Source organism: Barbus barbus (assembly GCF_936440315.1).
Source record: "Barbus barbus genome assembly, chromosome: 21".
Classification (NCBI taxonomy): domain Eukaryota; kingdom Metazoa; phylum Chordata; class Actinopteri; order Cypriniformes; family Cyprinidae; genus Barbus; species Barbus barbus.
In genome coordinates this window covers 24,388,323-24,415,033 of record NC_136749.1, presented here as the reverse complement: position 1 = coordinate 24,415,033, position 26,711 = coordinate 24,388,323, and the positions used below count along the sequence as shown (strand labels likewise).

Sequence of the window (26,711 nt, the reverse complement as noted above, 5' to 3'; positions counted from 1 at the left end):
AAATAATTCAGTTGCTCAAATATATTTATTCTGTCTCCTCTCTTGACCGCAGCAAGTCGACTGGGCCTCTATACCAAAGGTTCCCAGTCTCTGTCTGGAGATGAAGTCGACCAGATGGACATCCAGCATCTCTCTCAGATAGTGCCCAGGGTATGAACACGCTTTCATACACTCTAAGCTTCTTCTCTGCACTACTATCCAAAAGACTCACAGTTGGGGTTTGGATAGTTTAAGTTCTCAAGCGTTTTGTCTGCAAACAAGGTTTATAGTACCTTTTACTTTTTGAGGTGTTGTAAAAACAAGAGTTTTAAATAGATTCATGCAGCAATTCAGCAATCTGAGTCAGTTGTATCTGCTGATGTGTAGCTGTTATGAGAAGGGATTGCTTCCATGAAATTAATTTGTAACTTGTCTCCACAGATAGTGGTATTCTACAGAGCCAGCCCTAGACACAAGTTAAAGATTGTTAAGGTAAGTGCACCAAACAAATTGTTTGTGATCATACAACACATAACATATAACAATACGTGTCTTAGAGTGCTCTTTCTGGCTTCAGTCCTTACAGAACATTGGTGCTGTTGTCGCAATGACGGGAGACGGTGTCAATGACGCGGTGGCTCTGAAGGCAGCAGACATCGGTGTGGCAATGGGTCAGACTGGCACTGATGTCTGCAAAGAAGCAGCAGACATGATCCTGGTAGACGACGACTTTCAAACTATCGTGTAAGCCTACACTTTCTTGGCTTTTTTGGCTTTATCAGACTTTTGAGGACTATTGATGTGCTCTCTGGTGAGTCTACACATGTCCTCAAGCCTTTGTTTCTCAATCTAGGTCTGCTATTGAGGAAGGGAAAGGGATATACAACAACATTAAGAACTTTGTGCGCTTTCAGCTGAGCACGTAAGTTGGAGTGCTCTCATTTTAATTCAGAAATGAACAGGTTTTCTTTTTACATTTATATGTGGTGTATGTGAAGCCACATGGGTTGTGCTGTTTTTAGTTGTTTTGAAGATTTAGTCTAGATTAGCTTAAAATGGATTTTTCTAGGGATCTAGTGTCCTTTTTTTAATTTTTTAATTTTTTTTAATGTTCTGACATTGTTCTGCTCGAGACTCACGGACAGAGGCAATGATGTTGAAATCATGAATTAAAACAACCCTAAATATCTAATGTGATTTTGAAATATTTTGTGGTGCTCCGTAGTCACAAAAACCCATGGTATTTATTTCTGTTAGCTTTAGTTTGATTACTATGAATACACTACTGTTCAAAGCTTGGGGTTGGTAAGATTTTATCGGTTGGCAAGAGGTCTCTTATGATCAAGGTTGTATTTATTTGATTAAAAATGTAAAATATTATTAATTTAATTTTTCATGTTAATATGTTTTATAATGTAATGTGATGACTGTATATATGTTGCAATAATTTCACATTCAATCTTCAAATTAATGTAGAAACAACATAAAGACAGTATATTTTTAATATTTGTTTAATGGCATCTTTTTTATGACTCAAGGCCAGTATCACTGATACCAATACTACTGATGCTCTAGGAATTGTTTTCTCTAATATTTAACTATTGACTATAGCCATTCAACATTACATTATAATTGAGAGCTATCAATTTTAACATTTATTAGACTAAAAATAATACTTCTAATTTAAGCCAACTTCGAACATAAACCCATTATAATAAATGTAATTTACCTGTGCTCTTCAGCAAGTAGGAAATACACAGAAATTGAACAAAGTTATCAAATACTAAATTCTAAATGAAATATAGATGAATCCTTAAAGCTACAAATGTTGTTCTTTGATTAACATCACAGCAGCCTGGTTATTAGGCTGCTATTACTTCAACTGCAAGTTTTATTGATGCTTTAATATGAAATGTCTCCTGTTTGATGTGGTCTGACAAGTTATTTATATATATATATATATATATGTATGTATGTGTGTATGTTTAATAAGATACTCATCCAGGTTATAAATATTGTCGAATGCTCTCTTCCTTTAGGAGCATTGCTGCCCTCACCCTCATCTCCCTGGCAACACTTATGAACTTTCCCAACCCTCTGAATGCCATGCAAATCCTCTGGATCAACATCATTATGGATGGGCCGCCAGCCCAGAGGTAATAAACTGATTACTAACAGATTTATCACGGCAGTTGATCAGGACTGCAATTTTAGTATAAGAACATTTGAACATTGCTTGTGTCACAATAAGAATGAACTTTATTTTTTTGTTCCTAGTTTGGGAGTGGAGCCTGTCGATCGAGACGTGATCATGAAACCTCCACGGAACGTTCGAGACAGCATCATCACACGCAGCCTGATAGTGAAAATCCTAGTGTCGTCCTTCATCATTGTTTGCGGCACATTGTTTGTGTTCTGGAGAGAGGTAGTCAATAGTCATCTAATGAGGCCTTCGTGAGCATTTGTGTTCTGTTTTGTTTATCCTTTGTGTTCCATATATATTCAAAACAGGCCATTAGGTAAATGACTAAACGATTTGTTTTTTTCCTGGGAAAAGTGGCAGCGAAACCATTGTGCAAAATGTAGTAGTTAATGAAGTACATTAAATTTGATTAAATAATTGCCTCCTGAAAGCTGCAGGAACAATGCCAAATGCTTTGCAAGGAACCGTAATGCTTTGCAAGGACCCCCCCCGCCCCCAAAACTTCCTTTGTCTAATAAATCTTCTTTTTTTTCTTTCAGCTGCAGGACAATGAGATCACCCCACGGGACACCACTATGACGTTTACCTGTTTTGTGTTCTTCGATATGTTCAACGCTCTCAGTTCTCGATCACAGGTATAAGCAACACCAAAAATGAACAAAATGCACATGTTTCCTGTTTATATTCTCAAGGGACATATTAAGAACATGGGGAGGAGCAGGATCTTAAACATGAGTCATGTTGTTTTAAAGTGCCGCTATTATGGGTTATGAAAGGTTCATATTTTGGTATTGGAAGTCCCCTACAATAGGTTGACATGTATACAAACAAGGTCAAATAACTCTTTCATTGTCTTATAATATGCATTCATTTTACCTTATTTGCTCAACGACTCCCAAACGATTTGCTCAACGATTTGTTTTTCCAACCCCCTCCTTTGCGTGATGCTAATCTGCGGTGATTGGTCTGACTGGTCGATTTCATATCCATTTCATCATGCCTGTAATGCCTGATAAAGTGCAGTGCTGCTTTGTGTACAGCCTTTACCAGGGAAACAGCTATTTTATCAAAAAGTGGCACCTAGTGGCAAAGAAAGAATTTGCATTTTCATTCAGACCAACGTGAAAATCGGCTGATGGTTTTACGCAGCAAACACGCAGAGCCGTAAATGTGACTAATGTAATATGCTAATGTTTCATGTTGATGTCAACATGAAACGGCTTGGGATTTGCTTTAAAAACTACTTGTTTAAGTGATTCAGAGTCAACTCTTTCTATTGAGAGACAATAACTTTATACACGGTGCACTTTCAAACTTTTTCAAACTTTGCAGGATGTTTTCATTCACTTAGATGTGTATTACACACTGCATGAAAGGTAATTTCCAAAAATCCATAATAGGGGCACTTTGTCAAAGTGTATTTTGCTGTCTTTGATTAGTGTTTAAGCCTGGATTTTATGCCAGTGATTCATCCGAGGATTCACTGTTTTTGTCATCCTGCAGACACGGATGGTGCACGAGATGGGCTTATGCAGTAACAGGATGTTCTGCTATGCTGTTCTGGGCTCCATCATGGGCCAACTCCTGGTCATCTACTTCCCTCCGCTACAGAAGGTCTTTCAAACTGAGAGCCTAAGCATTTTAGGTATGCAACCAAAAAAAAACCTGAGCAAACCACAGTACACAACATTTTTCACATCATGTACAGCAGAGCCCAAAAATGTTACGTAACATTCAGAAGAAATAGATTCTGTATTATTTCTAGATCTCAAAAAAACAAGAAAATGTGACATTGATCATGCAAACATAGACTGTCAGATGTTCTTCTACTGAATTGTTAAATCATGTTATTTTAGCATTATTTATGTACTATTATGGTATTTATTGATCTTTTGGGTTTTCTTTTTAATTTGAGAAATTCTGTTATGTGCTATTATTGTGTTATGATTTTTTATATATATAATGTTTTATTTCAGTTTTAGTAATTGTAGCACTTCAGGTTATTTTATTTCAGTTAGCTGCTAAGGCTCATTTTTAAATTTTTTAAACACACACACAATGATTTTTAATACATTTTGTTTTAGGTAACAATAACAACACAGTCTTGTTCTATCAGGCTTTACTCAGACTAACTGGATTTTCCAGTTCTGTTGTCATTAAACAAAAACTTTAAATGTGATTTCTGAAATTAATGTCCACCTTCAAACTTTTCACTTTGTTGCGCTAATAAAATTACAGTAAAATGTAAAATAATTATTTATTTTTGAGGACGTCAATAAAAATTGATTCACTGTGTTTTGGATGTGCATGCATCACGTGATTTGCTCACTGATTTATGCACCATCCTCTGTGCAGATCTGCTGTTCCTGGTGGGCCTCACGTCCTCTGTGTGCGTGGTATCGGAGCTCATAAAGAAATTAGAGAGACTCAGAGGTGGAGAAAAGATGACAGACACTGATGATTTCCATGACGTATGACGCACATTGTGTCCCGTGCAGGAGATGGAGGGTGGGGCTGGGGCACCTGGTTTGAAATGTCGCTCGGGCCGGTTTCATACCTTACAAAACTTTCCGAAGTGATCAGTCGGGTCTGACCTGTATGTACAGTTCCTTTTTAAGGTCAAGATCAGGAGCTGATTGTGGAGTGATGCCCTGGTCCTGTCGTCTCTGACACGTGCCCTTTCCCGGGGAGATGCTTTGGTGTGCTGCTTTATGACTGTACTACTCCCCATAGCATCTGGATGAACTTTATTTATGAGATGCTGTATCTGTCCATACAATGGCTGTACTGAATTTGATTTAAGGGATGTATTATTATTTTTTTTTTTAAACATAATTATTATTAAAAGGATTTTGTGTCTTTTAAATCTCCTTTTCTTTAAACATTTCTGGTTAGAGGTTTGTTTAACAATATGGATAATGCCTTTCTGCATTCCAGATTACAAATTGTGCTTGCATAATCTTTTAGTTTGCATTAAATCATGAGTGGAAGGTCCAGTGTTTTGTGGAACGGACCACTTAAAATCTCATGTTTTGGGTCACGATGACGCTCAAGGTGTGAATTAAGACATTTGTGCTAAATCGTCACGTAATGTACTTACAGCATCATGGATGCCATTTTCATTTTATAACACCGTGAAACAGACACTGTTTAGATTCTGATTTATAGCAAAAACACTGCATAGGCTTTCTCATAATCTGCTTTTTATAATGACTTTCTATTTGAAGATACAGGATCCCACAATATGATGGCGTTATGAGATTACGGGGTCCCACTTCATGATGGTACATGCACTTTTAGTTCTTAGTAGACTGATGGTTTATACAACTGGCTTGTACAATTACTTCCAGTTCCTATGTATTTAGATTATTAGAGTATCAATACTATATTGTTACTTTCCTTATGTTAATACACTGGTATTAGGGCCATCTGAAATAAGATGCTTTTGCCTTTCCACTTTAATTAGGCTTTTCTGATAGTGTTATTTATTTTCTCACCTGCTTGGTGCTCGGTTAGGTGAACGCTTAGTCCTTTAGAGGTTTAATGATGTAGTTGTCGATTAAATGGATGCTTATGTTGGGTGTACAGAAATGTTCGACTAATCAGTCCTGACACTAACATCTGCCCCTCCCATGCCGAAAAAACCTCAGTGCAGCCCACCGGCATTGTCTTATTCCCATCTGCCAACACTGTATCTTGTTAATAAGGTACAGCTAATGATGATACACTATATATATCAGTTTTTGCAGTATGCGATCATATTTGACCTTTGTATTGCGGATAGTGGTTCTTTATGATCACGTCGTCCATATTTGTTAATTGGTGAGATTCCTTTTCTGGCATCGCTGTTGCTTTGAAAACAAACATTGTAATACACTGATATTAAACAGTATAAAAATGTTCAAATGAAGGGTGATAGGTAAAAAGCTTATTTTTTTATTTTTTGATGTTTTTTTTTCTTCTATTTTTAAGATTGTATTTATTTTATCGTGGTTTGCACAGCTGAAACCAGTAACCTGTTGTGGTCATTTCAGAACACAATTGTACAATAAAATTTTTACAAATTTAAAAAATGTGTATCTGATTTTGCTTGTTGATTAATCTGATTATTTAGATTAACTATGCTTTTTAGAAAACAATGTAATACATGCACTACATACTTTTTCCAAATTAAATTTTTATTTCATTCAATCACTGAAATACATGACATTGTTTATAATACCTTAATGCCTAATGTAGTTCTGTTCACATTTAACAGTCTGATATGAAAAATCAAAGAGTTTAGAATTGACATAATATATATAACTTTTTGTGAGTAAAATATGTTCATGTGGGTAATGCTGGCTATTGTAGTTAGGGCAAGGGAAGTGGTGTGTGGCAACCTTCGGGTTACAAGTCAGACTCTCCATCCATTAGGCCTCGACTGCCCCTAGTTACAAGTTGTAGTTATTAATAATACATTATACAGTGATTTAGATATGTTATTTACACACAAAGATTAAAACAGAAAAATATTTTGTTATAACACTTAAATTAAAAAGCATATACGTTACTTAAAATACTCTGTTGAATAGGGTGAATTTGCATTGACAAACATAGTCTGATTCACCAAAGTCCAACACCTTAATGCAAATACGTTATAATGATTTATAACTTCAATCAGGCATTAATAATACAGGATTGTGCATGATTTGATTGTGATCCATTTCCATTATAAGTGCAATAGTGCAAACTTTCTTTCTGTTTTTGTTTTTACAAGTCCTTTAAGGGCAACTCGAAGCATCTCCTCTCATATTTTTTAGAGGGATGATCTGCATTGCGAGCTTTAGCCTTGTGTCTGGTACGGATGTAAATGTCAGGAATTTCAGTCTTGTGATCCTTGGCTTTACACTTCCTCCTGTTCTCATTTAGATCATCATCATCATCATCAATATCCTCACACATCAGATGTTCAAAATAACTGCTCAGTTCATCTATAGGCTGATTCTGGCCATTGTAGTCTCTCTGTGTTCTCCCAGCAGCTCTGTGCTCCAGCCCGGTTCTCATGTTCTTGATGAAGTTTTTACCCACCAAGCTCACGACTGCATCCTTCAGCTGTTTGAAGAGCTGCTCGGTGCTTGAGCCCCTCACCAGCAGAGAGTCCAGAGTGATGCCTCTCCTGAGCTCTCCGACAACCTGATGCACCAGTGTTCCACGGTACAAACTAAACACAACATGAGAACAACACACTTAGTATTCAAGTGCAACACATTATACATACACGCTACCATTCAAAAGGGATCAGATTTTGAATGTTTTTGAAATAACTCTCGGTAACGGCTGTACACAAAGCAGCACTGCACTCACAAACACTGCTTTATCAGGCATACAATCATGATGAAATGGAAATGTATGTGTTTGTATGTTTTCCCTATTTGTCTGCTTGTTTACCTTCTCTTCTGCCTCTCCATAAACTAGCATAATTGCCACAGTTGCATCTTCTTGGTACATATCTTTTTTTTTTCTCTCTCTCTCTTTTTTCCCTGTTTTTTTTTGTATGTCTGTATTACTTTGTTTGCTTAATTAAAAAAATGGAAATGAAATTGACCAACTGGACCAATCACCGCAGATTAGCATCAGGCAAAGGAGGGGTTTGGAAAAATGAATCGTTGAGCGAATCTTTTGGGAGTTGCTGAGCAAATAAAGTAAAAAAAAAAAAAATGCATGTTATAAGACAATGAAATAGTTTTTTGACCTTGCATGCATGTCAACCTGTTGTTGGGGACTCCCAAAACCAAAATATGAACTTTTCATTACCCATAATAGGGGCACTTTAATCCTCTGGTGGCAAAGCTGAATTTTCATCACCCATTATTCCAGTCTTCAGAGTAACATGATCCTTCAGAAACCATTCTAATATGCTGATTTATTATTGATGTTGAAAAAAATTGTAATGCTTAATATATGTGAAACTTTTTTGAAAAAGTTTAGAAGAACAGCATTTATTCAAAATAGAAATCTTTTTTAACAAAATAAGTCTTTACTATCACTTTTTAACAATTTAACATATCCTTCCTAAATGTAAGCCTATCAATTTCTTAAAAAAAAAAAAAAAAGTACTGACCCCAAACTTTTGAACAGTTGTGTATATTATTAAAAAAAAAGATTTCAATTTTGAACAGATGCTGTTCTTTTGCAAAATGGTAGTGTGTATGTACAGTATATTATGTATTATGTAGAGGTCATAAAACAAGAATCTTATATGGTTTATTTTTGTCCATCAAGAATTTTAAAGTGCCCCTATTATGGGTTATGAAATCCATATTTTGGATTTCATAACCCAAACAACAGGTTGACATGCATGCAAGGTCAAATAATGTGCCTGCAAGGTCAAACTGCATGTTTTACTCAGCAAACACACAGAGCTGTAAAAGTGAACCGTATATCCCGCGGGGGAAGCTCCGCCACACATTGAGTGTAAGTCTATGGGAAATACTGTTACTGTAGCAGTCTTCAGTAAAATGACGGGGACACAACACAAGGTTGGGGCTATACTGCTGTGGTATTGCTGTAAAAATGAACTTTAACCATTGATTCTCATTGATTCATTGAACCGGATTTACTCTAACAGTGCAGAGCACAGCATCTTCTCTACATGATGCTATCCACAGGAAATGTGGGAGGGAGGGTTCAAGTTTTCCCAGGTCTGCGCGGGCAATATGCTAATGTTTCATGTTGAAGTCAACATGAAATGGCTTGTGATTCATTTGAAAAATGACTCGTTTAAGTGATTCAGAGTCGACTCTTTCTTTGAAAGTTAATTTTCAAAAATCCATTATAGGGGAACTTAAATTCTTTCAATTCAATCAGGAAGCCGAAATTGTAATGAGGGAAATCAAAAGGATAAACACTATCATATAATGAGTGAAAGCTTTCAAGATGGTTTATATACCGTGCAGCCTCTGGTTCAGGTACCGGAGAAAACAGTAAATGATTGAGACAGAGACTCCACTTCAGACAGGACTGCCACTGGCTGTACAGGTGAGCTGTTTCATGCTCCAGATAGATCCTTCGTTGACCAGTTTGTGGTTTCTTAAGTCTGAACAGCATGTCTAAATCCCCAAACCAAAAAAAATAACATGTATTCACACTTTGTATTCACTTTGTATTCACTTACATACTGGCTTAAGACAACTTCAGCAAAGTTTGCCATATTTTCCATGTAACATAAACATTTCCTCCTATCACCATCACGTGACGATGGTGGCACCTGAGGTTGCTTTATTACTTTATTGCATGCTGTAAGGAACAACATCATCTGCTCACAAGATAAATATGTATGATAACTTCAATACCTCTTTGTGTTTGAGATGTACTGCTGAACTCTCCATAAACCATTCCCAGCAGCAGCCCCCAAAGATGCACTTTGGACGGCGGAGGCTGTGCGTTTACTAGCCAGTAATGTGTCACAAGCAATTGCAGCTGTAGAACAGGTTTGATCCCTCTTAACATCTCCAACGACACACCCAAAGCGTCCAGGAGCACCTGAAGTCGCACGCTGTGTGGTTCCTAGAAACATTAAAATGACAAATACTGTAAAACACAAAATAATTTCACTTCAAAAGAGAGCTAAGACATCTTCATTACCTTCTGTAATGTTTCCAATTGAAGTCCTTCCATCACCCTGGTCTGTATGGCTTCAAATGTCTGACAGTTTATTTCTGATTGTTGTCTGCCATATTCCTTTACATAGCACTTTCTTGTGCCAGTGAATGTCTTAATGGTTAACGCTTGTTTACCTGCTGCCTGTTTTTCTCCCAAAAACAGTAACCCGTAAATCACCTGGCGTATGGGACGAGAGGCTTCACTGCTACAGGGGAGTTGGAAATCTTCAACCTGAGATATCAAGAAAACCCTGTGATGTACCAGTACGTCGATAATGGAGGAACACATCTTTCCCCCAAGTAGGAGCCTCAAGGTCCATTCAGGCAGAACTTGCAGTGGACTTGTAAAAGCTGTCGGTGGAATCGTCTCTGAGTGGAAGAACTGGGCAAGATAGCCAGAGGTGAGCTCGTACTCTTGGATTCCCTTGGAAAGTGCTTCTTGGACGAGGGGTTTTTCTTTGTCGTCCGTTAGTTTCAACAAAGCACTTATAGCTTCTGGGCATGTGAATCGGGATAACCATTCAAGCAACCCATCAATGTGGGGATGATCTGTCTCAGGAACTGAGAAATCTGACCAACTCAGGTTTTTGATATTTTGCAACTTCACATAATCATTGCCTAAGATGGAAGCGAAGACTGGTAAAAGGTTGGCATTCATATTGAAAGTCTCACAGAATTTTCTTACTGTAAAGTGTTTGGCGTGGATGAATTTTTTGTTTGTCCTCCTGTCCACTTCCACGTTATCCCACTGGAAATGTGTGATTGGCAGGAATCCCGCCTCAAGGTTGAATATATAGAAGTCACTGTCGTTAGACAAAACTGGGCAGCACCACTCTTTTGCCAGAGCAGCGATTTCCCAATCAGCCTCTTCGAGACACTGAACCAGCGGTACCTTGAGCTTATGAAGGAGCTGTCTGAAGACATCTTTAATGAGAATTGGAAGGACTTTTGCTTTCCTCCCCTCAGACATGGCTAAGGCCGCATTTATTTTATCCTGTTTTCGTTCAATGATAGTGTCCCATTTTTTGTCAGTGTGGTCACTGCCGCCATCAAGTACAACGTAAGGGTGAATGTCACAGGCTCTGAGGTTCTCAAAGAATCCTTTGATCATCTCCTCAAAGGCATCATAGTCTCCTCCATGCCTCTGATCCAAATTGCAGTCAAAGTACAGGGTGTAGTATAAGTTGCATCCATCGATTATTAGTCGATTGTCTCTAAAAGCCCAGCTTCTTAAATAATTTCTTTTGCTACTTTCAATGTATGTCTTCAGTCCTCTGACTCCCATGCTGACAAAATGGTTATGTCACTAACTAGCAATATTAAGTCTTTACTTGCTGTGAAAATAAAAATCAATTATTTTCTAATTGTCTAATATGTAAATATTACAGTTCATAAAATGCACGAAATAATATTTCATATAAACGATTAAAAATGCACATAATTTGCATTATATAAAAACATGTTATGTTTGTGATTTATCTCGATACTGTCAATAACGATATGACAGGCACGGAACTTTCTTCAAACAACAGCAGCAGCATTATTCATAATTCCTCCGCCATCAAATGTCAAATTTCGTTCTTGCTTTGAACATGATACAAGCTAATTCTAAAGTAATACGTTTAAGTAGAAATAATATTAAAGTAGTTAAAAGAACTTACCGAATGCTGTGAAAGTATGTGCGTCTGCACAATATGCATGTGTCCGAATACGATGTAGTTCTTCTTATATCAAACTATTTGGAAAGCGAAACTTACAGTCATGTGAGGTTAGGCATTTCCTCCGAAGCGAAACCATGGCCTATAATAAGCGCAAAGACCGTCATGCATACCTCTAACATTAATATATTCATGAATCACATGGGTGTGTGTGTTTACATCCCTGATTTTAGTGTTATGCATTAGGTATAAGCTTACTCTCCGCTATTTTCGTTTTCTCTTTTCTTTTTTTCTTGCCAGCTCTGTAAGAGCATGCAGATTTCCTGAGTTACTTCCAAGACATAAAATTAAGTTTGTTTATCTGAACAAGTCAAGGTTCCCTAATTTATCCACTTGGACCAAATGTGCTAACCATGATGTTTAGGCCTAAATGTAAAAAAAACATTATATAAATTAAACGGATTTCTCTGTGCTTCATTATCAATACCTTTTGAAAATGGTTGCTTCATGCTATAATTTATTTATTTATTTATTTTTTTTGGAGGCAGGTTTGAGGCAGTTTATGCAAAGTTGTAAAACAAGCGTGCATTTTGAATGACAAATGCTTTGCTATAAATGAAACACAAGCCGATGTGATTTGGTTCAGTGAGAAGGCTGTGATACACTTATGAGGTAAGAGTTATCTTTATGTGAAGCTCACAGATAGCTTTTAGAGGTGTACAACGGTCATAAATCCAATGAAGGATGACAACATGTCTTGCAGAATGTGTAATTTAGCTGAATGATTTTTGTAAATAAATAGTGATTTATTGATTTGAATTAAAAACATGTATTAAAGAAGGCTACATAACATGATGCATTACTAAAAGATTTTTAGAAAATAACTATAAAAACAGAAATAGCTACACGATGCTTTAGTATTGTATAAGAAGTTATGATTTTAAGCTGTACCCTGCCTGGGAGAAAAATAACTAGTTTATATTAATGAAGCTAGCATTTTAAAGGATGTTTATATGTTGATAGGTTTAGGTTGATACTATTGACAGTGCATAATTATAATATTTAAACAATATCAGTGCTTAACAATATTCATGAATACTGAAGAAACTGCTGTATAACAAAATAATTGTAAGCATTACATTTAATTTTTTTTTTATTATAATTTGTGTGTGTGTGTGTGTGTGTGTGTGTGTGTGTGTTTTTTGTAATGTTGTGAAGTTTTTTGTCTTAAAATGATAAGTTACTCTTGTGAGTTCACATGTGTGAGCTGGCGTAAGGTTTTTTTTTTTTTTTCTCAGCTGTTCATTTGTTGTGGCCTTTGTACATTTCATTAGATTAACTGCATAATTTAATACCATGTAAATAAGGAGAACAATTTACATTGAAATGTTTTAACTTGATACAATTTAGAATAACATTCTAAATTTAATTGTCACTCTGATGGCAGATTTAAAGTCATGGCAACTTGATATTTTAAGTTTAGGAAATTTAAAAAACAACAATAAAACATGCAAACTGTCTTAAGTACGCTCTTTTTTCACTGCAGCAAATATATACTTATATAAAAAGAAGCACACAAATTGAAATGATTTACAAAGCTATAAAACATGCAGTGCGATGTAAAATGAGAACTGTATATTGCAAAATATAAAACATTATTTTACATGACTGACACATGGGTCACATGGATTTTTTTTTTTTTCAGATCACCGACTAAAATCAGAACGGAAATCATGTTGACCATTCTTCTGATCACAGCAATGATTGGCCAAGGTAAATCGTGCATCATTAGTTCTTTCTAAATAGATCCATTCTTCATATGTTGCTGTTTTTGTCCTCTCTAGGTGTAATAATAGACATGTTCTGCTGACAGGTCAGTCATGGGACAGCTATGGACTAAGCTTCATCACAGTATTCCCAGAAAACATAGCCTTCTACTACCCACATACTCCAGCCAATGCTCTCAGTATCACTGCTCTCTTTCCCAACACCAAGGTGGAAGTCTTCGTCTCAAATGTTTTGACATATACAGACACACTGCCAGCAGGAAAGCCCGTAACTGTGACCCTGCCACTGGGTACTGAGGAATACCGCCTCGAATATGCTTTTCAGACTGTCAGAGTCAACAGCACGGAGTTCATTGTGGTGCAATCTATCAGCAAGAAAGGAGACAGTGTGCAGACTAATGTTGTTCAGCCTATGAAAAATCTGGGTGTGTTGTATACCATCCCCTCGCTGAATTACAGCCAGATGATTAATACTTTTTATCAGTCAGCAAGAAACGTCAGCAAGAGATACAGCTCCTTCAGGCTGGTTATTATCAATGGAGCAAATGTGAATAATTATGTCACAATTGTAAAACTGCCTACAAATAAGACGTACAGGCTCTTTCCATATGAAGCTCTCCAGCTCCAAGCCAAGGGGACAGAAACTGCGGTTTATTCTGATTATAGAGTGGCAGTGATCCTGACCCATCCTTGTGTAGAAACGGATGAATGCAGATGCAACATGGTGCTGAACCAACTTTATCCCGACACTCTGACGGATAGCAGATTCGTCGTACCCTCAATACTCAACACCAGCAACTTTTGGCTACATGTGACATCCTCAGTGAAAACCAACGCCAGTGGCGGGGATTTAGAATTGAGTTCTGTGGATGCCTATTCCTCAAAACTCCTGTCCCTTCCATCTCTGGAGTTTGGATCCCAGTTCATCAGCACATCTTTTCCTGCTTCCCTCCAGCTTGTCGGTCCAGGCATCATCATTGAACTGATCTCACAACATATGTTCTCTGCGTGCTACCTAGCGCCTGTCAGCTCGACAGATGCCAAGGCCTTAATCATAGCAGAGACAAACTACAGGGATAGTGTGTATATAGATGGTGATTTGCTTTTATCCACTGCATGGAGCACCATCGCCAATTCGGTGTACTCATCAGTGTTAGTGCCTCTCGATGACACACACGTCATTTGGCATCCATCCACAAAGATCGCCGTGTACGTGTTTGAGAAGAGCACACATGTATATGGAGGCCCGGCTATAGCTTTAAGCGAAAAGCCAGGTAAGAAATTTATCTAGTGATGGTGATGTTGGCTACGCTAATAATTGTTCTTTTTGTATTGTGTAGTGTGTTTTTCTAACATCAACACAAGTGTATGAGATCATGAGTTTATGCAAAAAATGAAAATCTGTCATTTACACTAGTTTCTATATTGGTATTGATGGTTCCATAAAGAACCTTTAACATCCATTGAAACTTTCCATTTGGCAAAAGGTTCTTCACATTAAGAAAAAGGGTTCTTTTAAGATCTGTTCACGTTAAGGTTTTTTTAGGGAACCCAAAATAGTTGGCCTCATTGTGAAAACCTGCTTTTGAAATCTTTTTCGTTTCAAACCTCTATGACTTTCTTTAAAATATTTAGAAAAATGTTTTAGTGTTTTTTGTCCATATAATGAAAGTCATTGTTGTTCAGTGTTGTTTTTGGCCCCTGTTGACATTCATTGAAAGGACAAAAACAGTTCTTCTAAATATAGATTTTCATTATGGTCCAAAGAAGAAGGAAAGTCATATAAAACATGGAATAAAGTAAAAAAAAAACAAATTCTGTACACATATCTTGTTATCTTTCTAAAAAAATAGCTCACTCTCAAAAATATTTGTTGCAAAAGTTGGTTTTCACAGCGATACCATACACAATATAAACTAAATCTGTAAAATAACAGAAAAGTACTGGCAGCTCATTACACATGACATTATCCATTAATTTTATGGCCTTTTATGTTAACTCTAAAACATCCCTTTAAATTATGCAGTATATTGTGCCCTATTTTTACAGATTTTGTTTTAAGAGTATAAGAATCATTCTGGGCTCCCCTTAGTGCGAAACACATTTTATAATGAAACTTTTTCCACTATAAATAATCTTGCGCAATGGAAAGGTTCTTCATGGAACCACAGATGACAATTAAGAACCAGAATTTTTAAAGAGTGTTCTTTTAATAACTGTTCACTGTAAGGTTCTTTGTGGCATCACTACCTAAAAAAACAAACAAACCCTTTTTAGAAACTTTATTGTTAAGAGTGTACACTTCTTATGTACTTACTCAAACATTAGTGTTGTGTTTGTGTGTATTTAGACCCTTTAGGCTGTGCATTGGTTCCTTCTAAGTTTGACATCATTGTCACACCTCAAACCTGGCCTGAATCCCATCAGTACTGCAAGCTCATAAGTGACGAGCTGTTCAGTCCCAGCAATGAAGCGGCTCATGTGGAGATGGCCAGCATTCTGAGTATTGACAGTATGAATGAGAGGTTCTGGATCGGCGTGCGCCACGGTCTGCTGAAATTAGACTGGTACCGGCAGAAGGGTAACAGCTCACACAACTTGTCATACGCGCGGTGGGGAACCGGGGAGCCAGGTGTTGCTGTGAAGGGCATGTGTGCTTCAGTATTCCCAAACTCAAGCATGGATTTCCAATGGGAAACTACACAATGCTGTACTCTACTGAAGTCTGTCTGCTACACAAGGGCTCAGTACTTTCCTCTTTACTTTCCGATCTCAGATGAGATGTCAAAAGAGTCAAATAGTAATTCTAATGCTTAAAATAATAAAGTTGAATAATAAAAACTGGCCAAAGAAAACAACCTGGCAGAATTTAGTTTATAATTTATAGTTGTATAGATACACTGCTAATATACAAACTTCATTAACCCTCTTTTTGTGTTCCACCCAGAGAGGATATTCTTTTTCCCGAAAATGCTTGTTAATGTTATCGCATTAGACAAAAACATACTGATTTTGTGCACACAGAGTATAACTACAAAAAAAAAGATATTATATATATATTATATATATATATAAAATACCACCCACTTTATATTTCCAAAATAGAGATATATACTTTCAAAAAAGAAAGATTTTAGGATACATTAAAACATTTCTTAATAACAATCTGCATATCGTTGTCTAGGAAGTGTTTTCCAAATAAACCAAGTTTCAGCCCTCAGACCTTGTGCGTGCATTGTATTTCCTTTCTATTTCCATTTATGCATTTAGCAGATGCTTTTATTCAAAGTGACTTGCAATGCATCATCAGAAAAAAAGGTCCAAAAACTGTCACTAGGGCGGTACCTTTTCAGAATTCACCTTTATTACCTTATTTACCTGTAAAAGGTATATATTGGTACCTTAAACGTATAAGTGCCTTAGTACCTAAAATGTCCATATTAACACCTTTTGAAAAGACACCACCCTGTGACAGCTTTTCTAGTTTTTTTATGAGTGTAGAGGAGTGAGGAATTGAGTGATGACTGCGCTGTGAGATTATATTATAGTCATATGTCAGCAGCTCATTATGCAAACTTGCATGGAGACACTAAATCAGTTGCTGGAAAAACACACAAAAGAAGATTATTTTGCTCAGAGAGTGGAAGACCTGTGATCTTGAAGCATCAGGTAAGTCATCAGTTCATACATAACATAATTTTATGTTAATACTGAACTACTATTCATGATCTGTCTGTTTTTGTTGAAAATGCACTAGATGGGAATCATTTCTGTCTGACTTTGTATTGGAATGACAAATTTAGGAACAGCTTTAATTAAAATGTTTAACTATGACTTTTTTTGATAAACTTGGCAATTATGCAAGGGTTATGTTTGTGACTTCTTAATCTATGTTCATTTTTATAGCACTTACACATGTAACATCAACATTCATCAGTTTTAAGTCAATTATATATAATAATATTATATTAATTATATGAATTAATGACTGAATCAGGAAGAAATATTTTCACATAAGAGAAGTTTCACATTCCTTTTTTGAAACTTATATGTATTTTAGTTTACATTACATGTATTGATTAACTCTTTAAATTTCAGACAGAATTATTATGTGTTATAATTTTTAACTATTATTTCTGGAAAACAACAATGAAAACATTTGAAAATCAGCCTCAACAAACCATATCAGGCAGATTCTCCAGCAAAGGAGCCATAAAAGACAAAAAGGACCAGTTTTTATGTATCAGATTGTCTTATTTATCCATCTCATTTTTCTAGTTTGGTTGAACGCCTGTAGCTGCTCAAATCATCTGTCCTGAGAACCACAGAGTGACCGTAATGCTGTTTCTTCTTCTCTTCATGTCATTGGCTTGCTCTGGTAAATCATCTCTCACAATTGCACACAAACATATGTACAAAGTTTATGTAATCACTAAATGAATAAGTCTCGTTGGTTCCATTGTTGTTTTATGTGTCATTACACAAATTGTTCAGAATTTTACTGCAAATAACTATACATAAAGGATAGCGTATGTTGCGGTCCTCTTCGCCCCGCTCCGAGCGGGATTCAAACCACGGTCTCTGGCGTGGAAGGCGGGTGCTCTATCAAGGAGGCTATAGGCCATGGCCTCTAGCGTCAGTCGCTAGAGAGCCTCTTGAGATCAGGGGAGTGAGGTTTTACCTGCACAGCACTTACCCGCTGACCTCTGCTACACGTACAATCAGACGGTCTTCAAGATGGTCAGGTCTTCACCTTGTTTTGAGTTCATTTTGCTGACTGCACATTCTCAAACTTATTACAAGGCTGCTTAGCAAATCAATGGTCATGAAGTATTAATCTGAGTTGAAGTTTCTTGAGAAGAAAGAGTGCAGAGTGATACAGGAGAAACTAGACAACTGTAGGAAACCTTAGGCTCACTGTGCATGGGTATGCTATATCAGAATATCTATATCCGTACAAAAATAATTCATTTTAAACTTATGATTTGACAGGGCTGTCAGTGGAGAACTATGGAAAATACTTCATTACTGCATTCCCAGAAAACATTGCCTACTACCATCCACAGGAGTCCTCTAAGATGCTCCAAATTACTGCTTTCTACGACGACACCCTCGTCTCAATCATCATCAACGACACAAATGTATATAATGATAAGCTACAATCTGGGCATACTAAAATTGTGCATTTTCCCAAGTACATCGAGCAATATCAGTTCACAAACGCCCCTCTTTTAGTCAAAGTCAACAGCACTGAAAAGATTGTGGTGCTTTGGCTCAGTAAGCGCGGGGACAGCGTGCAGTCTAATGTCGTTCAACCCTTAAGAAATCTCGGAAAGTGGTATTCAATCCCATTTATCAATTACAATCAGATGATGGCGTCCCTGTACAAAATGTCTCATCAGTTAGCTCCGGACAACTGGAGATACAATTCATTCAGGCTGATCGTTATCAATGCTGAGCACACCATGAACTTAATTACCATCCGAAGTCTCAGTGCGAATGGTCAAACAGAATTTAACATCATGCTCAGGCCTTTCGAACTTTACCAGTTCCAAACTAATGGTTCAGACATCACTCTGTACTCTAATGCCAAGATGGCTGTGCTGTTAACCCACCCGTGTGTAGAAACTACCAGATGTGATTGCAATATGGTGGTGAGCCACGTTCTCCCACGAAATCTGTGGGGTGAGACGTTTGTTGTGCCGTCGGTGGAGAACCTGAATACAGCCTGGCTGCAAGTGACTAACACAATGAAAGTAAGGCTCAATGGCAGGAACATAAAAACTCAAGAGTCCAATTCTTCAGAGCTAATTCCCTTCCCGGAACTTAAGAATGCATCTCAGTTCATCAGTGCATCAAATAACGTGTCCATCAGACTTATCAGTCCAGGCTTCGTCTTAGAACTCATACCAGAAGCCATGTTCGCCGCTTGTTACCTGGCTCAGATGAACTCGACAGGTGAGGCTGTTATCATAGCGGAAACAGCCAGTAAGGACAATGTGTATATAGACGGCAAATTACTGAAATCCACTGGCTGGAAACCCATTCCCTATTCAAAGTACTCTTCGATATCGGTGTCGTTTGCTGGTGTGCATGTCATCTGGCATCCAACCTCCAAGATTGGAGTGTACAGGTTTGAGAAGATGGAGAGTGGAATTCCTTACGGAAGCCCGGCTATCATTTTAAACGAAGATCCAGGTAAAATTATACCTTTTTTTTAATCCAAGGGTAAGTTAAAGTCAACATCAAATTACAACCTATTATACTCCCATTTCAGGAAGGATTTCATTTTATTTGGCACATGAAATCAGGAATTTATTGAATTATGATTGGATTGGCAAAATTAGGATATTATTGAATGTCTGAAAGGCACATGATATAAAATTGGGCACCTTATTATAAAATAATAATAATACTGCTATGCATAAAAAAGTAGCCTAACTATTTAAATTAAATGCTTTTCTTTTTAATGTTCTATTCTTTAAAGAATTCTAAAAACAAAATGTATCACAGTATTGACAGTTTTCCATAAGAAATACTTCTTGAGCAACATTTTAGCATCTTAGAATGATTTCTGAAGGATCGTGTGACACTGAAGAATGGAAAAATGGCTGATAAAATTCAGCTTTGCCATCACAGGAATAAATGAAAATATATTTTAAAATATATTAAATTAGAAAACAGTTATTTTAAGTAAAACTATTAATAAGTATTATTAATATTACAGTATTACTGTTTATACTGTATTTTGATCAAATACTGTAAATGCAACCTTGGTATGCAGAAGTGACAAAAATCTCACTGACACCAAACTTTTGAACAGTAGTGTAAACAAATAATTTTGTCATTTTTAGAGCTTGACGGTAAAAATCAGTGTCCACTTTATTTTATGGAAAATGCATTTTAATAAAAAATCAGGAATGTACATCACAAATGAAATTTGGAGCAACATACACAGATGAATCATGAACATTTTTTGAATTCATTTTAAATTTGCTGACTAATATACATTACATCCTCCTACTTTAAGGTACATTAAAATGCAAATAAATCAAAATTCGCAGTGCATACTGTAAATGTGTTAACATGTTTGTGTGTTCACAGATCGTGATGGCTGTGTGGCAGATTCTGCACAATTTAAGACCAGTACTGATGTCATGACATGGCCCCAGTCCCATCGTTACTGCCTAAATATATCTTACCAGCTGAGCACAATAAGCAGTGAAATGGCCCAAAAAGAGATGACCAACTTTCTGCAAAACATCGGAAGTCGCGGGTACCTCTGGATCGGTCTACGGCGCAGCCTCTTCACGTCAGAGTGGTACTGGCAGAAAGGCAATGACAGCAAATACAGCGTGAGCTACACAAAGTGGGCCGATGGGCATCCAGATCAGCCCTGGAAAGCTTTGTGCGCTGCTGTGTCCCAAGATGCCAACAAGGAGTTTTCCTGGAAGAGCGTGTCCTGTTGCACTAAACTCAGGCCCATCTGCTACAAACAGGGCAGATACTTCAGTGATATGACCTTTAATACACTACATGATCATTTTAGCATTACTTACCCAAAGGTCTGTCCTTTTTGCTGAAATTCTTGACCTAAAGTTAGTAACTGCAAGAATAACTTATATATAACAGTAACTTATACTGTTACTGTTTTTTATGTGCGTAATATAAATCAATATTCGCATTTAAAAATATATGGATCTTCTGAAAACACAATAAAACTACATATTATTTGTTATATATCATTTTAGGCTTATTATTCCACAAACCAAAACTGAATAGCTTCTCAAATATGACAACTATCAAAACTTTAATGGCATGGTGATCTAAAGTGAAGGCAAATAAAGTAAAATGAGCTCCTATTGTAGGGGAATACAAGTTCTTTTTAATATCACCATAGACACCTTCAAGCCTACTTGGCTTGATTTTGGTGCATTATGGGTGTGTTTATCTCCATTGGTTGAAGTTTTTTGGCTCACCATCGCTTCCATTCTGACATGTCATTTAGGTAAATCAGGGGTTGTAGCCTTTTAATCACAGACACCTATAGACATAACCAGGCAACAGTTAGAATTTGATCTTTTGCTTGTAATATTGGATCACTTGTGCTGGTTTACAAATTCAGCTGTTTTCAATAAATTACTTTCAAATTCATAATCTGTGTTGGAAGTATTTCCCTTTATCTCACCCTGTCCATGTGGGTTTATGTTTTATTTAAGGCATATGTTTATCAAATATGTGAACTGAGCATCACATGGCGTAATGTAGGCTACTCTCTTTTTATTTTTAATTTTTTTTTTCATCAGCATTAACTGTGGCTGTGTTTTTGCACTAAATGCCTACTTGTGGCAAAATGGTTACAATAACAACAGCAAAATGTTTTAAATGGTATTGCAACTATCTTGAACAATCTGTATGATATTTAATTAGTAGGAATTAAACAGCAGAATTTTGCTTTATGAACAACATTATATCAAATTGAAGTGTTTCGTGTAGCCAGGATCCTATGCAAATCCGAGAGAAAATCAAGCATTTTGAAAGTCAAATGTGTCTGAGCTAAAATAAGGGCAAAGGGTTCTTCTTAGAGAGAAGAACAGTGCTGCTGACCAAGACATCAGGTAAGAGATTTTACTGTCGTTATAAGTGTAGCATTATAGATGGTTTGTGTGGATAATTGTTGAAATTCTGAAATGTGTCCTTTAAAAGGTGTAGAAAATATATATTGTTGCCTTTTGTTTGTCTTGGCTGATTTGTATTATCGTTTGAAAGCTTTCCAAGATTTTTTTGACATTCTGTGGCTTTAGAAAATCTTTTTTTGTCACCAGTTTGCAGGCTGACTTTGTTCTAATTAGTTGCATTGTGATGGTTGCAGTCTGTGTTTTATTACTATAGGTTAATGGTGATTAATTTGATTATTTGTTCATTATTCTTGCAACAATAGTTGTTACTGTAAGAGTTTTCATTAGTAAGCATTACTATATGATAAGAACTTAAGAGCGCTTATGAATGTTTATCTTTGAAAGATTACTACTGTTGGCCATGGTTACATGTAATTGAAAACATTCTATTGATTTATACACATTAATGTATGGCAAAACATATTTTGCAATCAATGTGTTTTTTGTCATTTCTTCCAGTGCTAGAGCACAGAGCAAGTTAAAGCCATAATCATGCTTGTTTTTCTGCTGATTGCATCAGTGTTTTGCCAAGGTAAGGGAAGAAATTTTACTGTCTTCTATCACAGCTTTTTTTATTATTATAATTTTTTTTGGACAACTACGTTACTGATCTGGTTTCTCCCAGATTTTTGTTGTTCTGCCTGAAAAAAGTTTGAGAACTGCTATTTTAAAAGTGATTGGGGACGCAGCGTAACTTTTTCAAACTGATCTGTGTTGATCTCATGCTCATATTTACTGAATGTTTTTATTTAAGGTCTTACAGCTGTGAGCTATGGAGACAACTTCATCACTGCCTTTCCAGAGAACATTGGTTTCTTCTATCCATCTGATCTCAAAAACATTCTCAGAGTCACAGCCCTCCATGACAACACTAAAATAAAAGTCTTCTTCGAAACCACACAGAGAGACCTAGATATCCATCCTGCAGGGAAGACCCTGAATGTACATATTTCAGATTCCTCTGAAGTAAATCAACTAGGCATTTCAAATGCATCTGTTAGAATTACCAGTGACAAAAACATCACAGTGGTTTCTATAAGTCAGCGGGCGGGCAGCATCCAGACTAATGTCGTTCAGCCAACTGTAAATCTCGGTACACAACATTTGATCCCTTTGCTGCATTACCCAGACTATCTTGAATCTTTCAACCTACCTAGGCCTGCAATCATAAGATACAGCTCATTCAATTTACTCATTATCAATGCGGTGGACAGTCAAAACAGCATCACTATAGTCAAACAAACATCAACATCAGGTGTTCACGAAGAGACGTTCAGTATCGATTCCTACCAGCTGGTCCAGCTTCAGACCAACGGTTCTATTTTGAAGGTTAAATCGAGCAAAACAATCTCTGTGATATTGACTCACCCGTGTGTAGAGACTGAGAGCTGTAATTGTAACATGCTAATGGCTCAGATTCTTCCCAACACGTTTCATGGTCAGAGCTTTATCGTACCTTCCATCTTTAACGTGTCCAAGATCAAGTTGCTTATGTTATCAGAAAACACGTCCACGCTATTTAACGATGGTAACCAGTTACAGACTTCTCCCTCAACGCTTCTGCCATTTTCAGACCTGCAGAAATCCCAGCTGGTTAATGCTACGGAGCGAGTGTCCCTCAGACTTTTCAGTCCAGGCCTCATTGTGGATCTGATCCCAGAAACCATGTTCTTTGCTTGCTACCTGCTGCAGTTTTCTAGTACAAATGGCAAGGCTTTGGTGATCGCTGAAACACACAGCAAAGATGATGTGCGCACAAATAGAGGTTTGCTCTCAGCATCTGACTGGACTGCAATCATTGGCACAAACTACTCTTCGGCTTTTGTAACTATACCAGATAAAATTGCCACAATCTGGCATCCAACATCAAGGATTGGCGTTTATATGCTGGAACATATGTCTCAAAAAGTAATGTTTGGAGGTCCAGCTGTACCAATCAATAAAAAACCAGGTAAAAGATCTTATTTGAATCAAATCTATCTATCTATCTATCTATCTATCTATCTATCTATCTATCTATCTATCTATCTATCTATCTATCTATCTATCTATCTATCTATCTATCTATCTATCTATCTATCTATCTATCAGTTCTGCATCCTGTTTGCTTTCCTCAATTTCGAAGAATTGATAACAAAAACATTTTCAATTCAGTTTTGAATGGTGCACAACCCTGGCTGGTGGAAGGCAAAAGGTAAAAATCTGTTAATTTTTTCATGCATCCAGATCTTCATGGCTGTGTGTTGGTTCCCGGAGCATTTGCGATTGGACAGGACCATCTGACTTGGAAGAAGTCTCGCGAGTACTGCATGAATAATGGAAATCAGTTTGCCTGTCCTGTAACTGAATCTGTCCATAAAGACATGGCTGATAACCTGACCAAGGAGGATGGGGATGGCTGGATCGGTCTGCGCCGCAGTTTACTAACTACAGACTGGTATTGGCAGGAAGAGTATGACACTCCAATCTCTGTCAATTACGCTCACTGGGACGACAATCATCCACTGGACCTTTTAAAGGGCTTATGCACTTCAGTGTCCCTTGACCCTAAAAACTATTTTAAATGGCGAAGTACACGCTGCTGTGATAAAAAGAAGCCTGTCTGCTACAAAAGGCCAGCATACCTAAATCCTTTACAAGAATTGGTGGAAATATTTTAAGTTAGTACTTGTTAGTAATGCTATTCTTTAGGTTAATCAAGTTCATATTTATATCACCACCTGATATCTGAGATGTATTTTTTTTAAATGATTACAATATCTTTGTTAGATTTATTTTAGATGCATGATAACATTATACAAGGATTATAACATTTTGAAATTATATCAAGCAGTTACGTTGACACCATGAATGTATAGATTGTTTTTCAACTTAGCTTTTTAAGCTTAGGTATCAACTCAAATAGAAGCAGGAAGTAAATCTGTAAGTTTTGAATGCCACATAAACAATAAAATGAATATCATAAATAAAATGAACAAAATAATATAATCTATGTTCAACTTTAAAGGGTTGTATATAGCAAATTGTGTATATAACAAATGAAAAAAATCTATGACATGACATTTGATGTCAAACATGAGTTATAATACATTGTTTTTAAAAACATGCATGCAATCCTTATTTGCGCTTTATTAAGTATTTCATTTCAGTGCTGTTGTATATATGTTAACATCTGCCAATTTTATGTCTAGAAATAAATTCTGGCTGATGAAATAATGGTTACAGCATACATATCTCTAATTAAAGCATGTAGTGATAAATTCCTATATAAACTATTTGTGTACCAAATTTGCTGTACCTAATTTCCATAAAGAACATGTAAAAGTCTCTGAATATGCATTTCATTGTGTGCAAACCAATCCACTGATTAATAAGCTTAATAACTCTAATCTCTTCAACCCTATAATGCCTAACAGCAGCATTTCGCCAATTTATGACTTTAATAACTGTAATAATCAATTACTGTCATTGTTATGTATGCTTGAACCTAAACTATCTACAGGTAGGCCTATAATGTTGAAAACTATACATTTTGAAAGTATGAGGAAACAAGATTTCATAAAACAGGAAATTTCACCAGTAATGAAATTTGGTGTGTGGTGTGTGGCCAAGTATGGTGACCCATACTCAGAATTTTAACTCTGCATTTAACCCATCCAAGTGCACACACAGTAGTGAACATACACCCAGAGCAGTTGGGGGTTCGGTGCCTTGCTCAAGGGTCTCACCTCAGTCGTGGTATTGAGGGTATAAAGAATGTTGGTTATTCACTCTCCCCACCTACAATCCCTGCCGGACCTGAGACTCGAACCCACGACCTTCGGGTTACAACTCTCTATCCATTAGGCCACGACTGCCTTTATAACACAGTCTTATTATATTTTAATAAAATATCATTCCCTAGTGTTGAGTGCTTTTTATAGGTGCAACTTATGCATGCTCCTGAATGCAAATTCTTGTTAACCATGGCTGGAAAGATGTGGGTATTTATGAAAGCACTAATCTATTGGAAAGTCTTTACTAATATGCATGTAAAACAACTCTATGACATACTGTACATTAAAGCTACTGATGGCTGAATAGCGAAGATCAAGATTTTGTCCCTTTTACTGTGTTTCAGGGGTATTGATGCTATGATGCACAAGGCCCAGGAAAATAATATGGTGAGATGGGTGAAGATGCCTCTTTTAAGAATAATGTGCATTTATTTTGAAATTGTAGCAGGTTGACAAGTTTAGATGATGATGCATTATCCAATGTCTTGGGAGGGGACATAAACAGAAACATTTGCTAATTTAGTTGTTATAGCACAAAATGTACAATTATCCAAAAAGGCAAGAAGCCTTTTTTACAGAATGTAAAATTGTGTTTTAACATTTTACAATAAGGTTCCATTTAACTAAATTTAATGCATTAACTAGCAATGAGCAATGCATTTGTTACAGTATTAATCTTTGTTGACATTAGTTAAAATCAACATTCACTAATATTAATAAATGCTTTATAAGTACTTTTCATTGTTTATGTTAACTAATGTTTGTGTAACAAAATGTAAACAAAATGTGTTAAATATCTGAATAACAGATAATACAGAAGTAAAACAGATTAATCTGCGAAGTTATTCTATGACCTCTATACAGGCATGTGAATATTTACATATATAACGGCCCATATTTTGATCAAAGATATCCTGTCATAATAGGAACACTATGAATTCAGACCGATTTTTTTTAAATATATATATTTAAAAGGATTAAACACAT

General features: G+C 36.5%; 4 protein-coding genes across 6 annotated transcripts in view; 3 read left to right on the top strand and 1 right to left on the bottom strand.

Moving 5' to 3' along the window:
• LOC306887596 (calcium-transporting ATPase type 2C member 1) overlaps nt 1–6,256 on the top strand; it is a 31,586-nt gene extending 25,330 nt beyond the window's left edge. For all 3 annotated transcript variants that reach the window (XM_079445454.1, XM_079445455.1, XM_079445456.1), the window contains exons 19-27: nt 53–150; nt 421–471; nt 557–723; nt 833–901; nt 2,019–2,135; nt 2,257–2,404; nt 2,722–2,817; nt 3,686–3,827; nt 4,538–6,256. In XM_079445454.1, coding sequence (XP_079301580.1) covers nt 53–150; nt 421–471; nt 557–723; nt 833–901; nt 2,019–2,135; nt 2,257–2,404; nt 2,722–2,817; nt 3,686–3,827; nt 4,538–4,659 — 1,010 coding nt within the window. In that variant the 3' untranslated portion in view covers nt 4,660–6,256. The remainder of the gene's footprint in view (nt 1–52; nt 151–420; nt 472–556; nt 724–832; nt 902–2,018; nt 2,136–2,256; nt 2,405–2,721; nt 2,818–3,685; nt 3,828–4,537) is intronic.
• Nucleotides 6,257–6,347: 91 nt separating this feature from the next.
• On the bottom strand, nt 6,348–11,573 carry LOC306887597 (single-strand DNA endonuclease ASTE1-like). The gene is made up of 5 exons (XM_079445457.1): nt 11,487–11,573; nt 9,809–11,159; nt 9,517–9,730; nt 9,114–9,273; nt 6,348–7,385 (listed from the first exon to the last, which is right to left on the bottom strand). The coding sequence occupies exons 2-5, from the start codon at nt 11,108–11,110 to the stop codon at nt 6,935–6,937; spliced, it is 2,127 nt and encodes a 708-aa protein (XP_079301583.1). The 5' UTR covers nt 11,111–11,159; nt 11,487–11,573; the 3' UTR covers nt 6,348–6,934.
• Nucleotides 11,574–12,122: 549 nt separating this feature from the next.
• On the top strand, nt 12,123–16,305 carry LOC306887375 (uncharacterized protein). Its single transcript, XM_079445050.1, has 4 exons — nt 12,123–12,155; nt 13,189–13,256; nt 13,357–14,544; nt 15,621–16,305. Exons 1-4 carry the CDS (start codon nt 12,151–12,153, stop codon nt 16,085–16,087), a joined length of 1,728 nt encoding a protein of 575 aa, XP_079301176.1. The 5' UTR covers nt 12,123–12,150; the 3' UTR covers nt 16,088–16,305.
• Nucleotides 16,306–21,854: 5,549 nt separating this feature from the next.
• Nucleotides 21,855–26,039, top strand: LOC306887042 (IgGFc-binding protein-like). Its single transcript, XM_079444510.1, has 4 exons — nt 21,855–21,888; nt 22,408–22,480; nt 22,703–23,899; nt 24,175–26,039. The coding sequence occupies exons 2-4, from the start codon at nt 22,441–22,443 to the stop codon at nt 24,606–24,608; spliced, it is 1,671 nt and encodes a 556-aa protein (XP_079300636.1). The 5' UTR covers nt 21,855–21,888; nt 22,408–22,440; the 3' UTR covers nt 24,609–26,039.
• The last annotated feature ends 672 nt before the right edge of the window (nt 26,040–26,711 follow it).

Bases quoted from the DNA above. Each gene is read 5' to 3' on its own strand.
- LOC306887375 (XM_079445050.1), top strand. The intron at 13,257-13,356 runs GTAAATCGTGCA...TTCTGCTGACAG, and splicing joins CACAGCAATGATTGGCCAAG to GTCAGTCATGGGACAGCTAT. The intron at 14,545-15,620 runs GTAAGAAATTTA...GTGTGTATTTAG, and splicing joins AGCTTTAAGCGAAAAGCCAG to ACCCTTTAGGCTGTGCATTG.
- LOC306887597 (XM_079445457.1), bottom strand. From the start codon at position 11,110: ATGGGAGTCAGAGGACTGAAGACATACATTGAAAGTAGCAAAAGAAAT. The intron at 9,274-9,516 runs GTATTGAAGTTA...TTGGGGATTTAG, and splicing joins TACATCTCAAACACAAAGAG to ACATGCTGTTCAGACTTAAG. The intron at 7,386-9,113 runs GTATATAAACCA...TGTTGTGTTTAG, and splicing joins CCTGAACCAGAGGCTGCACG to TTTGTACCGTGGAACACTGG.
- LOC306887042 (XM_079444510.1), top strand. From the start codon at position 22,441: ATGCTTGTTTTTCTGCTGATTGCATCAGTGTTTTGCCAAG. The intron at 22,481-22,702 runs GTAAGGGAAGAA...TTTTTATTTAAG, and splicing joins TGCATCAGTGTTTTGCCAAG to GTCTTACAGCTGTGAGCTAT. The intron at 23,900-24,174 runs GTAAAAGATCTT...TCATGCATCCAG, and splicing joins ACCAATCAATAAAAAACCAG to ATCTTCATGGCTGTGTGTTG.